The following is a 16,624-nucleotide window of genomic DNA, read 5'->3' as shown; positions in this document are numbered from 1 at the left end:
TTAACCATTTCAGATTAAGAGGACCAAGATCCATATGCAGATCCCGATCTACAAGAGGGTTGCGAATAGGATGCCCAGTTGTTTGCTTTCCATTTATTTCTTTAATTTTTCGTTTATTTTTTTAGAATGGTCATTCCCTTAACCCTATTGGATATTCTGAATTATTGTGTAAGGAATGTAAACCTTAACCTTATTATTTCGCTTCCACATTCAATTTATAATTTATTTCCTTTTAAGTTATAGGCCGTTAAAGATAAACTTGGATCAAATCTTGGCAAATAATTGTTTGCATGACACCTAAAGAAACTAAATTATGCTACTTTACAATAAAAATGTATGAAAGTTTATCTCAGAACATGCGTCATAATTTCTCTATATAGGTTTCCAAATAGTCTCCACCTAACATCATGAGTTCTATAATTTTTCATACCAATAAACATGTACATACAATTGATTATTTGGAAGTGTTGTTCTTTTTCCTACCTTCATCATAATTTATCATGAGTAAATCCATCTAGAAAAGAGATCAAGTTTTTATAACTTGTTTAAAAAAAATTATTTTTTGTATATCTTAGGATGATTCCTTATATATATTTTTAATCATTATTTTTTTAAAATAATAATATAAAATCTTCTCAAGCTCGTAGTACTATACATAGTGGCATTTAATCATTTGAAACTAGATTGGATCGGACTAAAATTAAAAATAGAGGATCGTCTAGGTAAAAAACTAAACTGTTTTCTTTTCAGTTCAGTCAATTCTCTATTTTTTTTTTAAATATTTCTATTTTAAAAATTAATAAATAATAAATAAGATATATATATTTGTATATAATATACATATATATTAAATTGGAGTTTTTATATTTTTCAGTTTTTTCTGATTTTTATACATATATGTTAAATTAATTTAATTGTTAACTCGATTGGGTTGGATTAGAATGGATTAGACTCTTTTGTCCCAAATTTCATGGATGAAGGACATACCATATTTGGACTAGTCCATATATTCCAATATAGCATAGATCTTCATAACTAATTAAGTGTAAGATAGGATTCCCAATATGTATAATTACATCTTACATGATATCTTTTCATTTTTTTAACAATAACATTCAAGTGAAAAATATTATTTATATATTGAACTTTAAATTATTATTTAAAAAACCTCAGTTATAATTATTAAATAAACATTAATAACTAAAATTTTAACATGTTAAAATTATCGTGCATGGCAACTTTTTTTTTTTCTTATCTATTATTGCAAAATATCGTTTTGGGTCTCCTATAGTCATTATATCATCAATTCATATATTTGCCATCGATCTGAGTAGGTAAATGATCTCTACTATTTTTGGATCTTTTTGAAGAAGAGACCTTTCAAGTTTGAGCCGAGAATTGGTCATCATCATTAGGAAGAAAAAACCTCTAAAATCACAACCCACCAGGCTGCAGTGATGTCAAACGAGCTCTGCATCAAAGAAGACGAAGGCAAAACATCACAGAGCTACTGTGAAATATGCATGGAGGGAAATGAATATGATGAGATGTTAACCGGTGATAGTTGAATTCATTCTTTTTGCCACGACTGTATAAGCAGACACGTTACAGCGAAGTTGAAGCAATGAATAACGACGATCACCTGTCCGGCAGTGGACTACAAGTGAGTGCTTGAGCTGGACATGTGTAGGGCTCGGATTTTGAAAGTTGTGATTGATTTGTGGGGAGATATTTTGTTCGAGGAAATGATAAAAATGTCTGAAAGATTTTATTGTCCATACAAGAATTACTTGGTGAAGGACTTGGTTGATGAGAATCCATGGGAGATTATCAGAGAATTGGAGTGTTGGTTCTGCCATAGACTATTTTGTGCTGTTTGTTCTGTTCCATGGCATTCGGGAATTGAGTGCGAGCAATTTCAGAGGCTGAATGATGAGGAAAGAGCAGGTGAAGATCCGCTGAGAGAGTTGGCCAAAGAGAGAAAATGGACACGGTGTCCTAACTACAATCTCTATGTAGAAAAAATCGGGGGCTGCCCACATATCACATGCAGGTCTCTTTTTTACTCCCTTACACCTTTACTATTTACACTGTAAGTTCTAAACTAAACTTTATACTCAATTAGATTTAGGATTTTAATACTAATAGAATATAAATTTAGAAAAAAAAATTATATTTATATAGAAAATAATATAAGTACTATTTTATCTAAACAAAAATTTTATAAGAATAATAAGATTTGGACTTATAAAATTGATGAGTTAATTTAATTGTGTTACAGGTGTAATGCTCAATTTTGTTATTTATGTGGAGCAAAATGGCTCACCGATTTTATTGTGTAAAAGATTGACAAAAAAGTGTACTATTACGATTATTAAGATACCTATCATCTATTACTAGAAATGCATCCAAGTATTGTCTTTAGGATTTATAATTGTTTCTATCAATAATGAATGAAATAAATATCTTAAGATCGTTGCACATAATATGAATATATTTAATTAGGATTTAAATCATATGTTCATCTACTAAGTTGTCTCCCATATGAATTAGTTGTATCATCGAAAGATAAAATTGAATGTTACAAAATATTCATTTTATATTTAGCAGTGATTTAAGTTCATCTCATCATGTGTTAAATACTACTTATTAGTCATTTTTTTAAAAAAAATTTAGACATATCTTAACTTACAAAAAGTTAAGAATTTACATTAGTATGTATTAAGTATGTTACAATAAAAATCAATTTATATATTCTAATAATTTATTTCATCAATTAATATGAGTTTTTCGTAAGTTATGTTGTAGTCATAGAAATATGAGCTTAAAAAAAATGTACTTTAGATAGACTCTATAACTATTAATTAGTAGTAATGATAGATACTTGTATTAGTTGATATTATAATGAATTCTGAATTTATTAATTGTAACTATATTAGTATATTTATTATAATTTTAATCAATTGTCTAATAATATTTTAATCTAAATTATTGTATATAAAATTAAATTATAATTTAGTGTCTTTCAATATATATATTATATGTTTATCAAAAAATTTATTCATTTCAAACATAATGTACGGAATTATAATATACACTATGTTTTCGGTAAAAATAGTTTTTCCACCTTGCAGTTATATATAATTTATGTGGGAAAAAACTTCAAACTAATTACATAAATTAAGGATTCAGAAAATTATTGAATATTATATTGCTTAAGGCACAAGCACAAGCACTAAATAGGAAGAAAACCCATATGCTTACTGCCGCCTATACTGACATCCAAAAGTATCTATTGAGAGAAACAAACTGGGCTCCAAGAATCAAGAAACAGAGGAAGACAGACGAGAAAGCAAAGAAGAGGAAGAATCAAGAGGAGAAACAGAGGAAGAGAATGACAGAGGTTTTGCTGCAGATGGCGGAGGAGAATTTGCTGGAGGGAGATATACGGGAGGCGTTAAAGATATGTGGGACATATGTGTCGAAATTGTTACCTACTCAAAATAATATGTACATGCATATACAAAAATGTAGTCAATTAGATTGAAATATTTCTATAGATTCTCATATACATCCATATACATCGATCTTAAAAAATTATTATAATTATAAAATTGAATAATAAGTTTTTTAAAAAATAGAACACATGAAAGAAGCAAAGAGAGTGATGCGGTAGTGTGAAGTTTGGAGGTGTCAAGTCTAACACACAGAGGAAGAAGCTAGATTTGGAGATATGGGGCTTGGAGTAGTTTGAGTCTGGCACATAGAAAAAGCTGGGAGAACTGCAGTATGTTGGCTGAAAATAAAGCATAAGACTATTAAGAGTGTAAATTAAGATGAGAGAAGAGTCTGATCGTCATTCACAATTGGAGTAAAACAAAGAAGCCTTTATATAGCCTGTACAAGTAACTAACAAATAAAAAAAAAAATATGAAGTAAAAACTGCAGATATCTTATTATAAACTAACAGCAAATTTATAGGAACAAATATTAAAGAAAAACTACTACAACTATATATAGCAGATTTGTAGGAATTGACTTTGACTCATTCAATTTTGGTGACTGATTTTTAATCATTTTCAACACAGTGCAATTGAGCCTAGAGGTATGTGTTTGGAAGCAGCATCAATTCCTTAGTTCGGGTGGTGGTTTCCTTTTGCCTCCTGAATGACAAATGACAACATTTCCAATTACCTCATGCACACATAACATGATAATTATAATAGTCTGTTCAAAACTAAAAATATTAATTTCAGTCTTTTGTATTAATTTATTTACTTCATCGATGATCTAAGACCTCTCTCTTACCACCTCTTTCAGCTTTTCCTTTTTGATTGGCATCTGCAAATTAACAGGAAATCAAAGCATATTTTAGTAACATTCTATATATCCATGAACTATTCTTACTCATAACTTGAATATTTTCAAGATATTTATATACACATACACCCACTCAAAACTAACATACAGAAGAAGAAGTCTTTTGTTCTCCATCCACCACCTTCCTTGGCCTGCTAACCTTCCTCTTCAATGGGTTACATCCTTGTTCCCCATCATCTTTATTCTTCTTTGGCCTTCTGACCTTCTTCCTTTCTCCCAGTAGTACTATAAAACTACTCTCTTCTTCCGTATTCTTCTTTTTTGGCTTCGGAGTGGGTTTATTTGAATAGATTTCATTGAGTATAAAATCAATCACCTCGATGACTGATCGAAACGATCCCTGAGATTCCCTATGAATATAGTACTGCATTCCCACATGAATATAAATATTATCAAGCTCCAAAAAACTAATTTGTTCAGCTGAAAAAATTAAAAAAGACTTACTATATCATATCTTTTAGTATCACACTGTTATTTCTCAACCGTCCAGCCTTCAGTTCTTTGCTGGATCATATAGCCGCGATTAGTATTGTGTTGAATGAAATGCTCCGGAGTGTACTGTCAGTAAGAAAACTAACTATTAACAAAACTCATTTGACCTAAAAGACAATTAAAGAGAATCTAATGATAAAAATTTTACTGGCAAAATCAATGGTATCGGCCATAGTTAGGAGATTTGATGGAAGACTAGAGGAAACTGTAGTTGTTCCAGTTACATGACATTTACTTTGTCTTCTGCGTTTATGTTAATTTCCCTACAAATTAATTAACACTAATAATTCTATGATCTAAAAAATCCAGTATGTAAATTGTTTTATATATATATATACACACACATATATGTAGATATATATAAAGATATATATATAAATAAAGAGAAAGAGAGAGATCGATCATGGAAGTACCATTTGAGTTGATTCAAAAGAGTGGACATCTCTATCTGGTCTCCTGAAAGAAATTGGAATTGCTAGCTCAACCTCCGCTGCAATATTAATCCCTTATGCAGCTAATTGTTTTGTCTCTGTGGCTTGACGGGCTTCCTTCTCTTTCTCTTCTTCTTTCACCTTCTCTCTAAACTCCTTGATTATTTTCTGTTTTAAGATTAAGGATTTTGATAAAATTCAACAAAAAAAAAAATAAATCATCGAAACCTTTACATATAAACTACCATCGCACTTATCCTACACATCCTAAAACTACCTTCACACCTATCCCAATAACTATTTATATAATTAAATAAAAATTATTTTGTCTTAGTAGCAATGTGTCATCCACTCTAACAGCCATGTGTCAATCATTCCGGTAGCCATGTGGCTCATAACAGACATCCTTCCTGGAAGGGTGTTTGCCCTTGACCACCCAAAGTAGATGTGAAGCCAAAAAGTGGCAAGAGGGAACTACGGAATCCAGTAAAGAGGTAAGCAGGAACAGACAGTAATGAGACAACCACACATGTGGCTGTGATTAGAGAGTGAAGTGAAATGTAGCTGATTTAATATCTTTTGAGAAAAGCTGCCAATTTTTTATGGGAGTAAGAATTTTGTGAGGAATTAATAATGATGATTACAGATTGCAGCTCAGAGTAGAAGGAATCATAGCAGGCATCTTTAATGGAAAAGTAAATATGAGAAACAATGAAGAGAAATTTGAGGTTTCACAAGGGAATTGGAAAATTCATTGAATAACCAAATCACTTAATTGACTAATTAAACACTATACGTAGCAGTAGCTACTATAAATTGAGATTAGAAACAAGGATCCTTTATGGTTGCTTTGAATCATTGGGTTTAGACATTACTTCGGTGATTTTTAATCGTTTTAAAAATGGCAGCAACAAGCCCTTTTTTTTGTTTGTGATTTCTTTCTTTCAAAAAATTGTACGAACGCTTAATTCACATATGATACACCTTAAATCGAAAGAGTTTTCGCAATTTCAACAAATTTTTCTTATGGATTTGAAAATTGCTTGAAACCGATTCTTTCGATTTATATATTGAAAATATACTTACAAAGTTTTTCCAACTTATTGAAAATGACAAGTTTGTGAGCGGAGATAGAAATTATGCAATGGATTTGCAAGGATAGATAAGACTGTGCTTGTGGAGGAGAAAGATTTGTACTTGAAACCTTACAAGGAGAAAAAGATGGAAGATCTAAGAAATATGGAAAGAAAAAAATGACCTTTTTGTACGCAGGAGGTCGAAAATTTGATCATTTGACTTTCGAGATCAGTTTTACCAGCTGTACAGTTTCTAACTAGAAATCATGCTAAAAAGTGAAGATTAATGACTCTGAAAATACAAGGTCCAAACGGAGATACACTGAAAAATTCAAGGTTGAAATAAGTAGAACAAGTTTTCAGGACTTGCCGGAGAGAACCCTCCGATCTCTACAATTAGGTGCTCTACAAACTTTGGTATAAGTTCTTTGCTGATCATTTTGTTAATGAAATAGCTTATTTCACAGAGAAAAAAATCTACTGGTTTTCCGATATTCCAATATCAGACCAGATTGCAGATCAGTCTTCTTTCACAGCCAGTTTTTCTAGTTTATTTTGTTCCTAAATAACTCAAACTTCCCATTCAAGCTTATTCGTAAATAACCGATCCCCATGACAGCTATAACTGAACTTTTCAATCTTGCTTTCTTCCTAAAGAATTCTCAAATAGAAACATAAGCCAAAACCACAAGGAGTTTAATGCCACCATGGTTTTTTGCTTCTGGTCCATGGGTCCTTCTCTTGTGCTTTTCACATTATTGACCATAACATGTACTCTGGCTTGAAAATGAGCAAAAAACTTATTTAGGTTGTTAATGTCTAATAGTAAGAGAAGCATTCCTAAAAATCTTTTCAAACATACCAGAAGGTTGCTAGTGGAAATTACGTATCTACTTGATTACTACACTTAATCTTTATATTAACATTAAAGAAAAGAAAAAAATTATTTTAATCTTCATACATAGAATTAAAGCATGATTTGCATATTAAATTTCATTCCACCAGGACCTTAAAACTTTTAGGCTGGGAATCCAAATCCTATGAATTGAAGTGGAAATTGAATTCTTGCCCATAAGGAATTCAAGGAGGAGATGGAAGGTGAGAGATCAGATAATATTTTATAATTCTATATATTAAGAGTAAACTGAAAATAAAGAATGAGAATATTAAAGAGAAAATTAAATTTCTACCCCATAGGATTTCAATGTAGAGATGGAGGATGAGGTATCAAATAAATAACATATTTTTCTTCTATATATTAGGTTATGTTTGGTTCCAACTTTAATTTTATGGAGTATATATGAGAAGATAATACAAAGGGAATAAATATGTGAACAGAAATAGCATACTACTTCCAAAACCAATTTCATATCCAATTTAAGTTCAAGTATTTCTGTGATTTATTACGAATGGAGTTACAAATTTACCATTATAGACATTTTTGAGACGGGATGGGAGATGAGGCTTAAATTCAAGTCGCCATCATCCAACCTAGATGCACTGGGCATCATCATAGAATTGAAATATAATAAGTGTATTTAGACCAAACTCTACCTACTAAACATACTATCCGGAGTAAAACTAGAATAGGTTTGAACTATAGGCAAATTAAGGCCAATACGAAAATCAAGAATGGGAATCAAGTAAGAATAGAATGAGAATTGAATCAAATGCAAAGTTATCAGCAAGTAAAACGATATCAGAAATTGTAGAATGTACATTCCGTGTATTTTTAGACAACTTGACCCAAAGAACAAAGAGTACCAAACCAGTCAATGACCTATTAGTTGCATATGAAAACATAAAGTATATGGCACGATAAACGATCCCCAATCCAAATGCAAATTAACCATCTTAAGACCAATTTGATCGTGCTATATAGAACACGCTATATTCATGCTTTTCCGCTTATTCACATTGATCATGATGAAGCGAGGATGCTTAAAACTTAAAAACATATTCTCAAAATTAAAAGGACAAAATAGAGTGAGACTGACTGATTACCATGAATAGCGGCGCGATGTAATAATCACCTTGGAGATATTCAAATGACCTCGTCACTTTCTGACGATAATCAAACACGATATCAGCTGCAAGAACAAGAACAAAATGCTTCAATTTATGGAGCAGGCCTGAAGCAATCAAACAAAGAAATCAGAGGAAAGGAAACGGAAAATCACAGTCTCTGCCGAGAAAGTTGCCAGCGAAGAGGTCATCAATGACACCGGAACGAGCTCCAACAGCAATATTCATGTTGTCAGCCTCGGGTCCGAGCCTATAGAGATAATCCCTTCCCTGAGAGTCCTTAGCTTCCCAAGAGGACTGCTGTGAAATTCTCTTCGCCCTGCTCTTATCTTCATTACTGTTAGCATCATTACTATCGTCTATCCTGTTTGAAGGAAGTTTCGAGCAACAGAGAATACGAGATGGAGAGGAAGAGATTCTTCTGTTGCCGATCAGAGAAGACGATGAGATAAAAGGAGAAAGAATGGTGATCCTGAAGAGAGCCATTGCCATTTTGGTTTTCGTTTCGATTTTCGGAATGAGGTTTTTGGCGGGGCCTTTGGGCTTGTCTGGTAATGTCACATTGCTGCTCAGTGATGAAGTTGATCAGTCTGGGTGTGTGGTTTTAATTGAATGGCTGCCTATCACTCTCCCAAATATTTTTGTGGCATTTAAAATAAATAAATAAAGAGTGCTTCTAATTTTGTTTTTTAAAAATTAATATTTTAGTAATTATTTTTAGTTAGATAAAAATACATATTTTAAAAAATATTTTTTTAATATTTTCCTTCTAAAACTATCATTAATTAAATTATATTATTTTACTATCTACAATTATTTTAATCAAATACCCTTTAACATAGAGTAAGCAACTTATTGATTGATCAAGATGTAAATATAATCATATTAATACTAATGTATTAGATCCGATCAGAATTTTATAATTAAACATAGTTAAATAAAAAATAATAATAAAACGGAGTTGGTAGCTTTTTAAAAAATTCTCATGTTCCATCCATTTTTTTATTTAAAAAAAAAAATTGATTGATCAAGATGTATAATAGTTTTTGCTTTTTTAATACAAAATTATACAGCTACAAAAACCATATGCTCTCACAACAAAATTCTTTGGTAATGTCCTCAAAAGCCTATCCTTTCTACTTGTCTTCTCTCCAATAAATTTATGTACTATATTTGACCTGAGTACTTCTGAAATTCAAAATTGTTCCATCCATCTATTATGAATGCTTGCAGCTTCAGGAATTTATAGCATCACAACACATTTGTATCTGGCTCAATTGTTGACCGCAATCCCCCGCGTATCATCATTTGAGAATAAAATTCGGCGTGCTCCTGTCAACAAAAATTCAAAACTTCAACATTAGAGCTAGAAATAGAACAAACATCAAATTCATTTCCAAATCTACACTTTTACGTTTAAGATTAGAATTTCGGTTTGCACATTAATTCCCCATTTTTTTCTCCTTGTTCTTTTCACCCAAAATTCTTTCATTTAAGATGTAGCCCAAGGTTTAGTTCATAATCTCCAAACATCAACCTTTTATGAAGCATAAACATTTAAGTAGTTAGCCAGGAACAATTTTCACATTTACATGAAGGTACAGATGAAATTTATATACCTTAACCGTCACGATAACAACTGCCACACCATTTTCCCGTGATTCATTAAATAATCTTCTTGCATCATTGGGTGTTACAGACGGAATAACTTGGGGTAAGATCTTTGCAACTACAAGAGAACAAACAGAGATCAAACACTCACACACTTCCATTTTCAATACTCTGAAATTAAGACGTTCACATTTTTTTTACTTGATTCGTTTCTCCCTTCACCTAGTGACTGTAACATTTTTGGTTCATTTGGTAGAATAACATAAAGTAGCTCATCTATAATATAAAGATTTAAAGTTCACAATGGCGTTCTTTCTTCACCATTCTATTTTGCTCAATACATTAAAGAAAACGCACCAAACGCAGGATATATAATACTAAGGCACAGTAAGCTGAGGCACCACAATCACATCCTGAAATTTTTTTGCCTTCGTCTAATAGCGAATAAATGGTTTAACACTATATTTTGGGCATGAGGACAACAAGACAATACCTGCCCGGCAGCTAAAGAGCAAAAAACAGTGTAATCAGCCAGGAGACAATTTATCTAACCAGGCCACGAGTTTTCAAACTAGAATATGTTTTGGGCAGCTCATATGATCAATGTATTAGAGTTTGAAATTACCCAAGTTCTCAGTATGACGAATATCATCCATCAGCAGAACTCTATAACTATCTCCACTCCCAACCCCTTTCTTATTCTTCAATCTCCCAACATCACCTCCTGTAATTGCAAGAGCTTTATTGTTAAGCCAGAAGAAACTAAATATTGATTCATTTCAAGCATAACGAATTTGAACTAAAACCACAGATCATATTCAATAATTAATATCTGTTAGAAGAAACCCCCATTTTGGATTCACAGGGCTGAACTTACAGCTTGCAGTTTTCTAAGTGAAAGTTGCAATTCATCTTAAAGAAACTAAAAATACAATCCACAACTCCGGCGAAATTAAGCTGGGAGTGAAAATGGTTTAAACATGAAAATGACAATGTAATTTTATAATATATCAAGAATATCCTAATAATTAAATAATTGAATGTAGTAAAAGTTGAATGAGAAACAAATCAAACATGACCTGTGTTTGGGGGGGGGGAAATCAAACTACTTTCGTGGAATTTATGAATAAACTTGAGACAGAATAAAATTCACTCTAAAAGAATAAAATTCAACTCCAAGTAGATTTAAGAATTTACACTGAGAACCACTAAATTTTTAATTTTAATTAACTATGGAAGCTACTTTCCATACACCTAAAGGACAAAATTCACCACTAGGGTTTTAGCAGCCATAAAAAAGTCTCACCATGTAATGTGTTCTAAATCTTCTTTCAAACAAATTAAATTCATCCATTTCAGTGTTAAAAACAAACACCCAAGAATTAAAAACTGATAGAACTCTGGAAAAAAGTTATGTACGTGTAGCAAATACCTTCAAGAACTTGAGTAGAAGGGTCAAACTGGGATTGATCAAAAGTGGGGCGCTCTAAAATCCCAGCTCCACCCTTGGAAGGAACAAAGTTTGCGTTGACTCTAGCAAACTTGGACGTACCCGATCGGCCTCTGACAGAAACAACACTCGCCGGCCTAGGGATAGGAGAGAATAACAAATGTGGAAGATGGGTAAGGGAAACCGACGTCGTGGGTTTGCCTGTGACCTCCATACCCACCTGCTTCCCTGTAAGTTTTTTGTGGATGTTAGTCAATTATGCAGGGTTTTCATGGCTCAACTTTCCAGGAACCAATGGTTTTTGTAGGAGAGCAAACTGTGGAGGGTGGAGTGAACTGAGCCACGCTTTCTTTTTTCCTTTTTAAAAAAAAAAGAAAAAGAAAAAGGATTACTAGTGAGTGACTTATTTATTTATTTATTGAAATAATTTATGTTGCATATTTAATTGAAAACAAAATTAAGACTTACCCAATAATTTATGTTGCATATTTTTCTTCTTGTTTTTGTTTTTATTTTATATTTTATTCTGGCCCAATAATAAAAAACTTTGAATATAAAAATATTCAATTTATATAATTATATATACACATTATAACATTAATATTATAACCAACCCGGAAATTTAAAATAAAATGTATATTAAAAATATCAAATGCGGAAGTGAAGTCAAAAATTCGATTAACATCTTTTACACTAAAATAAAAAACGTGCTCACAAAATATAAAAGATCAAACTAACTAAAGGAGAAACTCGAAAGTAAAAGCTACGAATGTGACTATGGAGTCTTTAGGCGTCCCCTTCGTCGTCCTCCTATAGAACAGGTTCGGGAACAATATCTTCCTGATCTGAAATGATTAAATAAGGAATGAGCTACACTAACCCAGTAAAGACATCACGATATCTCACCGTCACGGAGGTAAAAGTGGGTAGAAAACACAAAAAGACCAATGGAGCATAATTTACAACAAATTCTTTTATCAATAATAAATCCTTCACCATTCACTTACCTCGGTGAAATTCATAAAACAGTATACGAAAGCAATAACATTATCATCATCATGAAATCATATATAAACTGTATAACATAATACTTATCGAGCCTTTTGTAATTCAATCGTTACACAACATATTTTCCTCATTTACCAGCCCACTAGTATCCATGGGGATCCATAGGGGTCCCGCTACCCGTTAACCTTTTACACTTGAAATCAGATTCCAGGGCCGTCCCCATACCCCGTCCGGTATGGGTGCCAAAACTATAAACCTCATTACCCCGTCCGGTATGATGGTGAAACGGGCCGTCCCCATACCCTGTTCGGTATGGGCGCCAAAACACATAAGATCTTCATACCCCGTCCGGTATGGGAGACCACAATCCCGGTAGGGTTCCCTACGGACCCAGTCCGTCCACCATCTCCCACGATATCTAGTCAGCCTGACCACATTATACAATTACCCATTTTCATAATCTTTCATTCCTTTTTTCCTCAGTCAGCATCATTAATCCACATACAAACAAGCAAAACAGTAATTTATGCCAAACAGACAACATACAGCATCAATATCCCAGTCATTCAATCCATAATCAATAAAACAGTAAAATATGCACACGAAACTATAAAATGAAAACATCAAACCTCATACTGCATTTAAAACTGTAAAATATGCCAAATAACAGTTAACCGACAAACACACTAGACTCGGGCTCCATTAGCGACCTTAAACAATTTCACACATCTATTGATTCATGAAATACCGTTTTTATCATTTATTTAACTTTAATACCGTGATAAGAAATAGGTTGAGGGGTCCTTACTCGTTTCGGAGTCCGAACACGACTTCACAGTGGCCTACAGGTTGTCCCTAATTTTCTCTGAATTTTTTTCGAAAAACTGAAACGCACTACTGGTACCTGCACGTGTTTCAAAAAATCGCAAATTAGGCCCAGGGCCCCTTTTTGGCCAATATCGCAATTAATATTGTATATATGTTGTACACATAATTAATGTGAAAATTTGAAAGTAAATGATATTTATGCAAACAGTGATTCATATTAAGATTAAAACAAGTTATTCACCTAGAAGGATTTGTTCAGTTAAACAACGTAAAGCCATGAAGATACTTGATTCAATAAAGTTCAATTTTGTCTAATTCAAATTTGATTTTTTACTAATTTTTTTTCAAGCTCAAATTCAAATATTCTTTTATTGAATACTATTAAATAAAAAAGAGGAGAAAAAGAGGAAATTAGTACATTATGCCTTCATTAGAAATTGCTAATAGATTGATAGAATTAAAAATATAAGCTACAATTTGATATAAATACAAAAGTGTGTATTTATTTTTTGTATTGTTTATTTTATTTATTAATTGATAGATGAATATATTTATAAGCTTTTAAACTAAATGCTTCCGTCCTCGAATTCGATTGATTGAATCCATTGATTGAATCTAATGAATCTCTTTTCATATTGTTATTTAAGGATAACTACATATTCTTTCTAACATTCTTTTTTTTTTCCAATGCTGGACAAAATTTGTCTTTTTTTTTTGTCAAACCGAATGTATTTCAATTGTTATTCAAACGTATATGCAAAAATTTATTATATTTGAAATTTGAAACTTAACATCTTCATCATATGTCGGTGAGAATGCGATTATAATTTTTTGGTTTTCCATAACATTCATCTCCTCATCGTTTTTTTTTTTTAAATTTTTTTAGATATGTCTTAACTTACAAGAGTTTAAGAATTATATTAATATGAATTAAATATTACTATCATAAAAATTAATTTATGTATTTCAATAATTTATGTTCTCAATTAATATGATTTTTTCATAACTCATAAATAAATGAGTTTAAAATAATCTAAATTGTATAACTATTAATTAATACTAATGATAGATAGTTAATATTAGTTGATATTATAATGAATTATTAAATTGTTAATCTGTAACTATATTAGTATATTTATTATAATTTTAATAAATTATTTACTAATATTTTAATCTACTGTCTTTCAATATATTTATACATGTATATGTATATATTATATCTTTATCAAAACATTTATTCATTTCAAGCGAAATGTAAGGAATTACAATATACATTATGTTTTTCGTAAAAATAGTTTTTCCACCTTGCAGTTACATATAATTTTTGTGGGAAAAAACTTCAAACTAAATACATAAATTAAGGATTCAGAAAATTAAGGCACAAGCACAAGCACTAAATAGGAATACCCCCAAGCACTAAATAGGAATACCCCCAAGCACTAAATAGGAATATCCATAAGCTTGCTACCGCCTACACTCACATTCAAAAATTTCCATTGAGAGAAACAAAGTGAGCTCCAAGAATCAAGAAACAGAGGAAGACAGACGAGAAAGCGAAGAAGAGGAAGAATCAAGAGGAGAAACAGAGGAAGAGAATGACAGAGGTTCTGCTGCAGATGGCGGAGGAGAAGTTTCTGGAGGGAGATACGCGGGAGGCGTTAGAGACGGCCACTCTCGCCAAGACGCTCGACCCATTCTTCTGGAACGTCGATAAATACGTCGCCTCCTATGGAATCCACTTTCGAGCTTCTGAGAGGTTAAGCAATGGCGAGCAGAATCACTACGCGGTGCTGGGTTTCACTAATCGCCACAATGTCCCTGACGGAGACTGCATCGATAACTTCTTCTGCAAACTGGTGAAGAAAGTTCATCCCGATGTCCACCGCTCGGCTGCAGCACTGGGAGCCTTGAAGGCCATAACAGAGGCATGGCAGGTGCTGTCTGATCCCTCCGCACGCCGAGATTACGATCTCCGCTGCAGCTTTCCGTCGCCACCGCTTGTGGACACGTCGCGAGCGATCAAACCTCGGTGCTGCAAGGATTCATCCGTTCAGACTTCTACGACCGCATTCTCTGTGTCTTGAGTTTCGTTCTTCTTCAATTTTCTGATGGTGTAAATGGCAGAAAGAAGGAGGGTTTCTTGAATTTTTTTTTCTACTGGAATACTGAATGTAGATATGTTGTAAATGGCAGAAAAAAGTGCAGATGAAGATAGAATTTTTGAGAGAGAGAGTCGACAGGGTGGTTGGATGTATGTATCACGGTCAATTTTCTGTAAGGAATTTGGTATTGAAGGAATAAAATAAATGAATATTTCAGTGGGTTTTGATTGGAGAAGGATGAAAAACAAGAAAGAATGAGATTTGCATGGTGAGCGAAACATTCCTGCTGTTGTTGCTTCTTTGCAGCCTTTTGCTTCGGCTGGGCTGCCCAGAAATGGAAGCATTTAGCTTTTGGGTACTTCATAATTAACATTTAAGAATGTGAAGTAGGGGAAAGAATGAGATTTCATTTGTTGAATGCTCAGTTCATTTTGTTTGTCTCTAAAAGTCTTTTTACATTAATTGTTTCTGGATGAGTAAAATGTGGCAATAAAATTTTTTGAGATTGACTCTAAGGTTGCCTTACCCAGTATTAAATAAATAATTCATGATCTTTATTGAGTTTACATGTTTGTGACGAGACTTAACTCCCTTTTAATTATGACAATGTGATAGATTGGTAGTAAGAATTTTTGTTACAAAGGTTGGGAAGGATTTAAGTTCATGAGATTGAGTCATTTAGAGTATTGAGTAAACTAAAATCAAGAAACAAGGGTATACACTTATTGGCGTAAAAGGAAGGTGAACGTTTGGAGGAAGAGCACTATGATCAAGAAACGAGATCATTTGCACAGATTGTGAGTCTAAGGTCAATCCTATAGAGGATCAAGTGGAGAGATTGAATATTGTGCCTAATGAGTTTGAGGAAATCTTTTGATAATGAAAAATAACTTAAGATATTAATGTCAATATGTTCCATAAGTATGTAAGAGATTTGTTAAAGAAATAGAACTTCAAAATTATATATTAGAGATTATTTAATGAATTTATTGCGTTTAATAAAAAATTGTATGATAAGTATTTTAAATTTTGGATTATTTTTGAACTAAATGACTAAAAAAATCATTTTTGAAGAATAATAAATTAAAAGACTAACTTGTTACTTGAAGATTTAATTAAGTATTAAATTCTTACTTTAAAAAAAAAAAAAAAAAATGCTAAACCCCTTATAGTTATTATATTGCACTCCTCCCAAAATTGTTGGTTTCTTAAGCATTATCT

General features: G+C 32.2%; 3 protein-coding genes across 10 annotated transcripts; 1 reads left to right on the top strand and 2 right to left on the bottom strand.

The window, feature by feature from the left end:
* The first annotated feature begins 1,682 nt into the window (after positions 1 to 1,682).
* On the top strand, positions 1,683 to 2,342 carry LOC148265818 (uncharacterized). Its single transcript, XM_088220540.1, has 2 exons — positions 1,683 to 2,092; positions 2,282 to 2,342. The coding sequence occupies exons 1-2, from the start codon at positions 1,683 to 1,685 to the stop codon at positions 2,340 to 2,342; spliced, it is 471 nt and encodes a 156-aa protein (XP_088076666.1).
* Positions 2,343 to 3,574: 1,232 nt separating this feature from the next.
* Positions 3,575 to 9,309, bottom strand: LOC110814918 (uncharacterized). Of its 8 annotated transcripts, none has more exons than XR_015819360.1 (7): positions 8,560 to 9,214; positions 8,384 to 8,469; positions 5,286 to 5,471; positions 4,825 to 4,938; positions 4,448 to 4,744; positions 4,279 to 4,341; positions 3,832 to 4,163 (listed from the first exon to the last, which is right to left on the bottom strand). XR_015819360.1 is itself a non-coding variant. In XM_088220474.1 (4 exons), the coding sequence occupies exons 1-3, from the start codon at positions 8,894 to 8,896 to the stop codon at positions 4,291 to 4,293; spliced, it is 474 nt and encodes a 157-aa protein (XP_088076600.1). In that variant the 5' UTR covers positions 8,897 to 9,309; the 3' UTR covers positions 3,832 to 4,163; positions 4,279 to 4,290. The 8 variants fall into 8 exon arrangements, 3 of the variants coding, with proteins under 3 accessions (XP_088076598.1, XP_088076600.1, XP_088076599.1); XR_015819361.1 differs by having other exon boundaries at positions 4,309 to 4,341; XR_015819358.1 differs by having other exon boundaries at positions 4,469 to 4,744.
* Positions 9,310 to 9,437: 128 nt separating this feature from the next.
* On the bottom strand, positions 9,438 to 11,804 carry LOC110814943 (ATP-dependent Clp protease adapter protein CLPS2, chloroplastic-like). The gene is made up of 4 exons (XM_022042541.2): positions 11,448 to 11,804; positions 10,641 to 10,739; positions 10,024 to 10,133; positions 9,438 to 9,736 (listed from the first exon to the last, which is right to left on the bottom strand). Exons 1-4 carry the CDS (start codon positions 11,677 to 11,679, stop codon positions 9,656 to 9,658), a joined length of 522 nt encoding a protein of 173 aa, XP_021898233.2. The 5' UTR covers positions 11,680 to 11,804; the 3' UTR covers positions 9,438 to 9,655.
* Between the last annotated feature and the right edge of the window lie 4,820 nt (positions 11,805 to 16,624).

Source organism: Carica papaya, chromosome 5 (genome assembly GCF_054855325.1).
Source record: "Carica papaya isolate Zhongbai chromosome 5, ASM5485532v1, whole genome shotgun sequence".
Lineage (NCBI taxonomy): Eukaryota > Viridiplantae > Streptophyta > Magnoliopsida > Brassicales > Caricaceae > Carica > Carica papaya.
Note: the sequence above shows the minus strand (reverse complement) of the source record. Positions and strands in the feature narration are given on the sequence as shown.